Below are 11,767 nucleotides of genomic sequence, written 5' to 3' on the forward strand. Positions count from 1 at the left end.
ATTAAGTGCTTGCACAACCTACACAAACAGTTTTCTATTCAAGTATAAAATGATGTGTTAGCTATAACAAACATCAACCATTTCATTTACAATATTGTTCTTGGTAAGAATGACTTGTTAAGGGGTAATTTGGAGGAGTCGATGACTTTGTAAATCTGAACACAATGTTCACAGAGACTTACTCACTAGGTATGCATTTTGTCATGGTTTATAATAATAAAAAGTTGGAAACCATCAAAATATCCCCAAATAGGTAATTAGGTACACTATCAAACATCTACTCATATGACAGACTATTGCATATACATTGAAGCATTTTTAAAAGTAAAAAATTTAGAAAGAAAACAAGATGAAAAACAGATGTGCAGAGTAACATGTAGAGACACCAGTGATGCATGGACCGAAAGTGATACAGGATGAAAAACGGACATAAAGAATAAAATGTAAAGATTGGTGATGCATGGACCGAAAGTGATACAGGATGAAAAACGGACCTGCAGAGTGAAATGTAAAGACCGGCAATGCGTGGGCCGTAAGTGGTGGAGGCTGCTTTTTACTCCAGCCTGTCTAGTTCTAACCTAAGTGGCCTTTCTTTCCCGGTGTTTTAGAAGAGCAATGGCCCCAAGAGTCTATAACTAAGCTCTTCTCCCAGGCAATTCAAATGCAACTGGGAAGATGCAGTTGAGGCACACAAAGTGCTTGCTAAGAGGGATGGGTGACAAATGCGCATTTACCTGTGTGCTCAGTAATCAGCCATTCACGTGAGAAGCCACTTTAAGTTAGTTCAGAATGTAAGTGACAATACATAGTAGGGGAAATCTTGTGAAGCAGCCAATAAGAGTTCTTCCCCACTTGTAGGCCCACTATTCAGAGAAATCAATAAGAGTTCTTCCCCACTTGTAGGCCCACTCTTCAGAGAAATGCTGTGTGTGTGTGTGTGTGTGTGTGTGTGTGTGTGTGTGTGTGTGTGTGTGTGTGAGATATGCCCCAGGGGATGCTCACTTGCCTTTATGGAAGTGGAAGCTAGAGGTGGACATAAGTATGTCTTCATCAATCAGTCTCCACCTTATTTGTGTATTGTTTTATTGACTGACTGAGAATTGTCTTTCACTGAACCTATGGCTCACATACCCCACCCCCATCCCCCCTCTGAGTATACTGGTGTGCACTGCTGCACCTAGCTCTTTACATGGATTAAATAAAAGGCAAAAAGATGTCCAGTGTGGAGGAGTAAGTAAAGAAAAGGGAGCTCTGATACAATGTCAGGGTGAGCCAATAAAGGGAGTTCCTCAAAAATAAAAAACTATTGGGTCTGGGGAAATGGCTCAGCAGTTAAGAGCTCTGGCTGTTCTTGTAGAGGACCTGGGTTGGGTTCCCAGCCCTCATATGGAACAACTTGCAACTGCTTGTAATTCCAGTTCTAGAGGATTCCGTGTCTCTTCTGGCTTCTGCAGGCACCTGAACACATGTACACATATATAACATTCAGTGAGTGTCTTAGTTTGGGTTTCTGTTGCTGTCAAGAGACGCTACGACCGCAGCAACTCTTATAAAGGAAACATCTAATTGGGATGGCTTACAGTTTCAGGGTATTATCACAGTGGGACACCGCGGTATGAAGGCAGACATGGTGCTGGAGAAGCTGCTAAGGGTTCTACATCTTGAACGCAGGCAGCAGAAGGAGAGATTGTCTTCTGGGTGTAGCTAGAGCATATGAGACCTCAAAGTCCACCCCACAGTGACACACTTCTTCCTACAAGGTAACACCTACTCCAATAAGATCACACTTCCTAGTAGCACCACTGCCTATGAGCCAGGATCCAAACACATGAGTCTGTGGGTGTCATACCTATTCACCACCACAGTGAGTGACATACACATAAGCATAAAAATTTTAAAAATTGTTTCTATATTAAGTAATAGATATTTTCCTACACTTATTTATTTGTTTATTGGAGGAGGTGAAATCTCATGCTGGTTGTATCCATGGAGTTCAGAGGACAACTCATAGCTATCAATTCTTTTCCTCCACCATGTGGGGTGCAGGAAGAGAATCAAGCATGGTAGCAGGTGTCTTTACCCACTGCACCATCTTGCCAATCCGTAACTTGAGTTTTTAAACTTCTGTCTTGCTTTCTGAATTATATCTTTCAGTTTTCCTATCCTGTTCTTTACTACTGACATTCATGCATTTAAATATTCCTACTGGCTCACTTATATCAATAAAAGGATAACAGGTTTCTTCTAATATGCATTAACAGGCCTGTTTTCACAAAATTTGTGACAGGGTTGGATAAAGTTTGCAATGTTCAAGTACTTTTTAAATAGTAGCATGTGACATTTTACTCATTCTGTCAATCAAAAATGCAATTGTAAATATTTACAATACTAATTAAACTCAATCTAAGAAACCAACTTTTATGTTTTTACACATCAATATTAGGTATTAAAAGGACAGTCGATATAATTATGTTCAAAACTATTCACCCGCAAACTTGTAAATGTTTGGTTTAAGATGTTTACACACAGTTCGGTTGGCTTCGGGGAAGGACATTTTGTTCACTTCTTGAATAGAAACATCAGTTGATGCTGGGATGGTATCTTCTTGGTAGCTCTTCCACTGCTGGCTTTTTAGCATAGTTATCTGTGATGGTGTGAATGGAGCTGAGTGGAGAGGCACTCACCATGTTGATTCCAAATGAGAGGACATAGCCAATCACAGCAGCAGTAAGGAGGCAGACAGGCAATGCGACAGCACCAGTATTTTTGAGGCCAGTAAGTTATGCCTAAAGAGTTTTGCCAAGATTCCGGAATGAAAGCCCACGCAAGATAAAGTGTGAAGCCAACTGGGAGTTTAGGAAAAGAACAAAGACATAAACCATTCCTTCTGGAAAGGCAACAGTGAATTGCCCACCATCTTCCCCGTGGCTGTGACTTTAGGCAATCTCTCAGCCCTTCCCCCACAATGTGGCTAGCTGACTGCAGAGTCCCCACACACCCAAATGTCACAATGGAACAAGTTTTCCTAGAGAGCTCAAATCTTTCCATATTAGGTGTTTTAGCTCTCAGTCAGTCTAAGGGTTGTTTAACAAATGCTAATAGAGCACTGTATTTCTCTCTTATCTGGGTAGAGTCCCATCTCCAATAATCTTACATTTAACATTTCTCAAAGATGTTTAATTCCTTCTGGGAAGAACCAGTTACTAATTTACTAGGGAAAAAAACTGTACCCAGAAGGTTAGATAGTAAGTGCCCACTTGTCTGTGGTGTATGCTGGACAACGGAGGAGGAGGGGCATGAAGTTACTACAGTACTCAGATCAGAAACTCTATAACACTCTAACATATCACTTCTTGGTAAAGCTAACAAATACGCATTCAATATATACCATACCCTTCCACAATAAAACAAGCTAGAGAAGGGAGAGGGAGATTAACCACTTAGAAATGTCCCTTTATTTACATCCACCTCGTCCCCCAGCTCTGAGTTCAGCATTGAACGGCATGATCTGTCCTCACTTCTGCAGCCTCCAGAAAACACCTCCCTCTGGGCCCTCTCCCCACTGCGGTCACGGACACCCACCCCCACCCCGCATGTCCATTCTCTACCTCTGCGCTGAAGTCTCACTCAGTCAGGATTCCCCTAGTTTCCCCATGGTTCCAGCTTATCTAGTTTCATATTTTATTTTATAAATGTTTATATATTTTTCGAAATTTTATGTAAATAAAAGGATTTTTTTTTTTAAGTTAAGACGTTTATTTTAGCGACTCCTAGGCAGGACAATAAAAACATACGTTGTTGAGAGGGTGAGGCGGCTCAGTGAGTGAAGGTGCCTGCTGCCGAGTCTGGTGGCCTGCGTTGGAGCCCCAGAATTCGTGTGATGGAAGGAGAGAGCTCTGGCTGCTACAGGTGTGCTGTACCCGGCCACACACACACCTGAGATGAGGGCAGGAAGAAGGAAACAGAGAGAATAAACATCGCTGTAAAAATACTTTTAAGAGCATATATTACTTCAGTATACCACAATCTTAAATAAGCTTTCATTACGTTGAGAATAAGTAAAATAAGATTGTGAAAATATAAACACAAACTGAAACCTTCACTTATCGCCAAACTTTCCATTATTATAATCATTAAAAATTATAAATTATTTCATTGGCCATTCTTTCCAAAGTAGCTATCATATATGTTCTACTTGATGTTTTTACTCAAGACGCCAGTGGTTACCTTTTAGGAGAAATAGTTCTCAGGTTTCCTCCCCCTTCTTGTCTCTGCCCCTCCCCCATTTAACCTCCCTCTCCTTTCCCTCATCCCTTCTCATTTCTATCTCATACTTAAAATTAGAGGGGTAAGAACATTACCTAGGGATGATTCCAGAGATCTGTTTAAGACGAGACAGGGCCACCAGGTTCTTTTTTTTCCCCGTCATAGTAGAGGTATCTGTGGCTTACTGTACTATAGTCTAAAGACTTTTAAACACAGATACAATAACTAAATAAATAAAGCCTGCTTCCTGCTCTGCCAGCATACTCTAAGTCACCTCTCAGAGTGTGAATATCAATAAATAACATGGTTTTTAGTAGGCACTGGGACAAGAATCACTATATAAGGGAGTATAAGCCTTCTCTCGTGGTGTTCAGAAAGAAGGCAAAAGACAGCCTTAGCCTTTTTTAATGGGAACAAGAATCTTAAAGTCATATACATTTATAGGTGAAATGACTGGAAAGGTAGCTCAGGGGCTAAAGGACCTTACAAAGCTAAGTTCCCATAGCCACATTAGGCAGCTCACAACTACAGCTTCAGGGGACCCAGTGCCCTTTTTTTGACTTCTGTATGCAAAAATCTTATTTATGCATACAAGCACATATGTACATATGTAAGTATTAAAATAAATAAAATAAAAGGTTTCTGGCCAGGGTACAATGTCATGCAATAGTAAATAATGTGGATACGATTTGGTCTTTGGAATCTGACGCCTCATCAGCAGGAGGCTGCTGTTGGTATTGTCCCCAAGCTAACTAAACTTGCTGAATGCTGAACATGGTGTCATGTGTTTTCGCAAGAACTACTTACTCTTCCCATGACTTGGCTTTCCCATAACCTAATGATGCGGTCTCTCTGTGAACAGATCCAGAAACAGAGAACTCATGCTTTAGGAGAGGTACTTCTCAGTCTAGACAACTCTACTCATTAGAAAATTCTTTCTTTCTTCCTTTCTTTTTTTATTAAATTATATAATTTTACAAATTTTCACCTCCTCCCCTCCTCCCATTTCCCTTCCCCTCCCTCCATCCCCCCTCCCCCTCCCTCTCCAGTCCAAGGAGCAGTCAGGGTTCCCTGCCCTGTGGGAAGTCCAAGTTCATCCCCCCTCCATCCGGGTCTAGGAAGGTGAGGATCCAAACAGACTAGGTTCCCACAAAGCCAGTACATAGAGTAGAATCAAAACCCAGTGCCATTGTCCTTGGCTTCTTAGTCAGCCCTCCTCGGCAGCCACTTTCAGAGAGTCTGGTTTGATCACATGCTCCATCAGGCCCAGTCCAGTTGGCCTTGGTGAGCTCCCATTAGATCAGTCCCATCATCTAGGTGAATGGACATACCCCTCATGGTCCTGCCTGAAGAAGAACTAGAGTCTGGCTTCTAGAAAGTTCCAACCATGCAATCTGTAATCTTTCAGCCTCAGTGAGTCTCTGCATTGCACAGCATAGGGAGATGGAGTCATATGTGTTGTATTTATCTAATTATCAATAAAAAATTGGGAGTCAGATATTAGGGTAAGAACCTGAATGATCAGAGAAGCAATGGAGAAGCAACCAGTGACCTCTTATTGCTTCCCTTCCTCCATCCAAAAGGGCTGAGATCCTGCCTTACTACTGCCTGTCTCTTTTTGGTCCTCAGTCCTCCGAAACCTCTGAGGTTAATTTTAGTCAGCTAGTAGCTAGCTCTGCCCTCTGATCCAAAGGAAATTTTATTGTCAGAATTTGATCAAAATATCACACAACACATGTTCTGGAGACATTTAGATTCTGAATCTGGGCACTTCCATTTACTAGATACATGTCTCCACCCAAGTTGCTCAACAGTTAAGAGCCTTAACTTCTCCATCTATTAAAAGGATAATAGCTATGTGCAAGTACTATGAGGCTTAAGATAGCCCGTGCAAAGCACCTGATATGTCATGAGCATTCCTTTCTCTTCCACACCCATGGAAATGGCTGCTATTTGGAAGACAGTTATTTATGTCCCCTCTGAGTCTTGTCTTTTCTTCCAACTGAGCCGCGGACACAGTTTCCTTCAGCAACTTCTCACGAGACTGACCATTGCACTCTAAAACAAGGTCACATTCACATTCAATACTAAATAAACCAGTGCATGACACAGTGTTCAAAAAATAGTGTGTACAGAAAGAATATTAGCTAATCAAAGCCAAACTGACCTCACGCTGTCCCTGCCTTTCTGTAGCAGGGCTTCTTTGTGGGGAGGGGTGTGCTGAGAAACTGTTTAAAGATACAAACTATCAGAGGAAACTATCTAAAGATGCAAGCTATCAGATGAAACTGTTTAAAGATACAAACTATCAAAGTGGAGTTTCCCCAGCCCTCAGTTAACTTGTACGATCTTGTCCTCTTGTCTGGGAACTCAGTTGCTGAGTAACAACTCCTCCTACAGCCTGTTTTCTCACTTACTTTCCCAATATCATCTTTTCAAGGACTTCATCCTCTTTTTTGGTTTTTTAAGACAAGATTTCTCTGTAGCTTTGGTGCCTGTCCTGGAACTAGCTCTTGTAGACCAGGCTGGCCTCAAACTCCCTGAGATCCGCCTGCGTCTGCCTCCCGAGTGCTGGGATTAAAGGCGTGCACCACCACCACCCAGCTATCTTTTATTCTTGTTTCTATAGATTCACTTCTTATAGCCTTTGAAAGAAGGGGGAACGATGTCTTAAAACACACTTTCTGTTTAAAACATCTAAGAAGAGAAGAATAATTTTCTTCTGAATTAAGGATTTCTAGAAGAGACCAAATCTGAACGGCAATAAAAACATTCTTCCCAAAGAGGATGGTAGACTCACTTTTGACCCTACCTCAGCTTCCATAGCTCCCTCTCCCCATTACAGAGAGAAATGGTCATCTGGACGCTCATGTCTGAGTTTAATAAATTATAAAAATGCCCTCTAAAAGCAGCTGTCAATCAATTTTAAAAATAGCATCCTCTTAGGTAAGCAAGGTTTTGGATATCTAACAAGAGATTGTTTTTAATCTAACTTGGCCTTTGGACATGGAGAGGAGAACATGAAAACAGCTGAATCAACCGGTGTCTCCAGCCTTGTCCCATGATTAAGCAGGCTTTATTTTAAATAGTGATTGATGCCCCTTTCTCAAGGTTAGGTCAAACAGAGGCCAGACTTCAGGCAGAGGGAAGAATCAGATGACTTCAGAGGTCCCTGTCAGCCCTATGATTTGTCAACCAGAAACATAATTATGTCCTCAGGTTAAGAACAGAAAGACAGAAAGAAAACAAGAAATCCACCAACCCCGAAGCCCTAAAAATACTTCAAAATTATAACCTACAAAAATCAGTAAGTGGAAAAAAGATCTCTCCACTTCTTTTTTGATGAGTCTGATAGGACTTAGCTGGAGTTACCACAGCAGGGAGAGCCAAGGCAGAGAACAAGGAGGAGAGACTGACTTTGGTGATGATGAATCAGGTCATTAGACCCAGAGGGTGTCTCCTTCTATCTAAGCAATTAGAGACTCAATAAAAAGGTCCCAGTGCCTGCTGCAGCACACAGCCCGCTGCCCTACATTCCTCTCCCTCTCACTCCCGAACGAGGTAAGTCTCCTAGGTTAGAGAGTACCCAGGACCTCTGCTGCCACTTGTTTGTACGTGAGACTGTGGAGACTGTGTCAGTAGCTCAGAGGATGGTCAGCCTTGTTCAGGATGTCAAACTGGGATCCTGCCATCCCAGACACAGTCTGCAAAAAGAAAAATGCAAAGCCCATTCCATAGGTTCTATTTAATAAGACATGGGACCTAGATCTATATTAAAATGAGGGGTAGATTAAATTAAATAACAGCTAATGAGGGAGGGTCAGAACTGGGTTTTATCACTTAGTTCTTATGGAGCAATGTTCCTTGGTAAACATGTGTTACACCAGGGTTGGTTTTTCGGAACACGACTCCTCTTTCTTCTAAAAGCTCTATTAACTTGAGAGTTATATGTTCTTTGCTAGACTGAGCCAAGGTGAGAGGAAAGCAGACAGACACTCTCAAATGGGGTTCGGAGCCTCGCTCTGCCTCCATTGGCTTTATTTGTGAGGGTTAATACTTAGGTTTCAGCTCCTTTCCTTTCTTTTTGTCTCTGTTCTTGAAAGTGTCCTTTAAACACAGGAGTGCTGCTGTTTATTGCAGCATAAAGTAAGTGTCTGTTCTTCTATTACCTACCTATGTTATGTCTAATCTTAGCACAATGTCCCTTGTAAAACTTAAATCATTCTTTGAATGCAAACACAATATTTACAATACAGAATACAGTAGGCATTGTGGGCAGAGTTTGGCAGGAGCAGGAAGGATGACCTTGGTTTGTTTTTTCTGAAGGGCCTATCCTGGCAGATGAGCCTTGTTTATTTTAAAGATCTATTTATTCTTATTTTATGTGCATTGGTGTTTTGCCTGTGTGTGTGTGTGTGTGTGTGTGTGTGAGAGAGAGAGAGAGAGAGAGAGAGAGAGAGAGAGAGAGAGAGACAGAGAGAGAGAGAGAGAGAGAGAGAGAGAGAGAGAGAGAGAGAAATCTTGGGTTACAGACAGCTGCGAGCTGCCATGTGGGTGCTAGGAACAGAATCCACATATGTCCTGCATCCTCTGCAAGAACCAGTTCTCTTAACCATTGAGCATCTCTCCAGCCCCGACCTTTCTCTTTCCTGCAGCCTCTTCCAAGTTTGTAAAGATGTCAAGGCTCCTGAGAGGAATCTTCTGTGTCATTGAGACATTCCAAAAGTATGCCAGTGAGGATGGCAACAGCAAGGCAAGGCTGACCCACAGCGAGCTGAGACAGCTCCTGGAGGGGGAGATTGGGAACTTCCTTCAGGTGAGGAGCTTTCTCTTCTTCTTTGCCACTTTGACACCCAAGCAGGTGGTGCTTTCTGTCTGCTCGCTTGTATTTGGCTGGCAGGCTCTCTGTTTGAACTGGCCTTGGAGTGGGCTGGCAGTCTCTCTGTTTGAACTGGCCTTTGAACATTATTTTCTCAGTCTCAGCTGCCTCTTCTGTGCAACTGCTTAGTCAGTCATGCAGAGAAAAGGAGGTTTCCATTACGTAACTGTTGCTTCATTGCGGCAGACCTCGCTGCACAGTCACAGCCCCATGATGCTTCTACCTCGGCTCACGTGTTACACAATTGCTAGTGCTAGGCATAGTGCTAAGATGGCAAACAAAAAAACATCCAGAATTGATGGGTTCTCATTGTTTAAGGCAATTTCGTTGTTAAGAGGAGTAAGGTTAAAACAAATTTTATTAAAGATTCTCAGGAGACCTGAAGATACTCAGAATGCATGACCACATCTTTGATCTCTGTGTTTACAATGCAGCCTCATATCTTCCATGCTGTGGAGAGAAAGCTGAACCTCCTGGATACTGACAGAGATGGCACCATCAGCTTTGAGGAATTTCTTCTTGCAGTCTTCAGCCTATTGAACCTCTTTTATCTTGACACATCATTACTAAATTCAGAACCAAGACTGGTGTCTAAGTCAGAGAAGATGGATGGTGTGGACCTTCGGGCAACCACCAGAAGCAGTCAGCAGGAAGTAGGGGTGGAACCAACTCAAGAGAGGCTGCTGTTTGCACCAGAAATTGCATCATTAGCTCAGCCTAGCCATGAAGACAGTGAAGCAGGTGGACACAATAAGATGAGCCCATGGGAAGACATTAAGACCCAAAACCTGCCACAAGAGGTGTCTGAGCCTCATGATCCTGAGAACCAACACCCAGAAGAGGATGGTCAGGAAACCGCACAAGATGGCCAGGAAGTTGCACAAGATGTGCCAGCAACAGAATATGACGGAGTCCAGTTTCAGAGAAATATGCCAGAGGAGGTGTCCCAACAGAGCCACGGTCCAACACAGGTGGTCCCCAAAGAAGGAGGTAGGGCAGTCAGGAAGCGAAGTGACACCAAGGTAAGGGACCATATGGCACAGCGGCCCTCTGAAGGTGAGGAACAGGCTACAGAAAAGAGTAAGCATTCCGTAACACAAGATCCATTCCCACAAAAAGAGGACAGAGTTGTGTCAGAGCACACTGACTTGCCCCTGGGGACTGCTGCTGGGAAACCGTCTCAGACACAGAAAGTCATCGTGCTTACGGATGATACTAGAACATCTGAAACTCAAGAACCAGGAGAGGATGCTGGCAGAACACCACCCAGAACCACAAATTTAGAGGACCTCAAGGGTGAGAGTAGAACATCGGAGACTCACGGGTTTCCAGCACAAGAAGGAAAATATGAAACACAGAACCAATCTGCCCAATGTGGGAGCGAAACATCTACTCAAGGCAAACGGGTGGAGGAGGGAAAGGAACGTGATAGAAAAACCGGACCTCCGACACCAGAAGCCCAAACACAAGATGAGAAGTGTCAAGAGTTTGGAGGACCATGGAAGGAACCCGGTACACAAGGGCTAAGCTCAGAAGAAGGAAATCAGAACCTCCCTGAAATTAAGGAAGAATCCATCTCAGGAACAAAGACAAGACACAGTGAGGATGATGCAGCAGAGGCATTTTTTATCAACAAAAACAGACCGGCAACTGAAGAGACACTGGGAACAAAAGGAAGGTCCCAGGAGCTGGCCCGACTTGAGAACCGATCTCAAGGGAAAAATCGTAGGGCCACCGAGACTCCTGACAAGCCAGTCAGGAAGGAGGGTCACAGTGAGGGGAATGATCCTGAGGTATCAGTTACACAGAGTGACCTGGCTCCAGAGGTAGGCAGCAACAGCTCAGACTCAGGTGAGCCACAGGTGCCAGGGGGTTTGCAGAGTCAGGTAGACACCCCTGGAGATTCTAAGCAAGGAAGTGACAATAACAAGCCAGATCCTCAGAAACAGGGAGCACCAGGCAAGAGCCTCAGAGTGCAGAAGGCAATAGTGTTGTCAATCCAAGAAGACAGACAGTTCCGGGAGGAACAGCAACAGCCTGCTAGAGAGAAGCAAGATACTCTAGGGGCAGCTGTGCAGCCCAGAGAAGGACAGGAGGTGCAGGAGTCCACAGCAGGAGGTGAAAGCAGAAAATCTCCAGAGACAGAGGGTTCAGGGGCCCAGTGAGTCTGAAATGTTTATCTATGTGGCTTGATGGGAACGCTAAAGTAATGCTGATATTAAATAACGTGAAGGTCAGTTTCTGTTGTTGGCTCAGTTCTTGCTTCATTCTCCATCTCGCCTTGGCGACACTGAAAGAAACAAACACAATCAGTTACTTGTGGGTTTCTTTTTTCTTTCCCCGAATACCATAATTAGAGTGTGATGCTCTTACGGTTAGCATTGACCTAGGAGCAGTTACCATGTTTCCTGGAAGCCGAAGCACCAGCGAGCGCCCTTCTCTTGGCATTCTGCCCCAGCTTCATAATTTTCCACTTAATTTATACCTCTTAGAAGAGGTATATTTTTAAAAACACAAAATTTAAAAATATGCCTTCTCCACATCGCGTCAACACTTCCATCTCTTTCGGTTCTTTTTTTTTATGGTGGGATGAGGTGGGTCTATGTGTATGTGGAGGTCAGA

General features: G+C 43.3%; 1 protein-coding gene and 1 pseudogene across 1 annotated transcript; one reads left to right on the plus strand and one right to left on the minus strand.

Annotated features, from left to right (window-relative positions):
• Positions 1 to 2,479: 2,479 nt before the first annotated feature.
• LOC119801182 lies at positions 2,480 to 2,917 on the minus strand (annotated as a pseudogene).
• Positions 2,918 to 8,941: 6,024 nt separating this feature from the next.
• Tchhl1 (trichohyalin like 1) lies at positions 8,942 to 11,310 on the plus strand. Its single transcript, XM_038311667.1, has 2 exons — positions 8,942 to 9,082; positions 9,580 to 11,310. Exons 1-2 carry the CDS (start codon positions 8,942 to 8,944, stop codon positions 11,308 to 11,310), a joined length of 1,872 nt encoding a protein of 623 aa, XP_038167595.1.
• Positions 11,311 to 11,767: the final 457 nt, after the last annotated feature.

This window comes from Arvicola amphibius, chromosome 14 (assembly GCF_903992535.2).
Source record: "Arvicola amphibius chromosome 14, mArvAmp1.2, whole genome shotgun sequence".
Lineage (NCBI taxonomy): Eukaryota > Metazoa > Chordata > Mammalia > Rodentia > Cricetidae > Arvicola > Arvicola amphibius.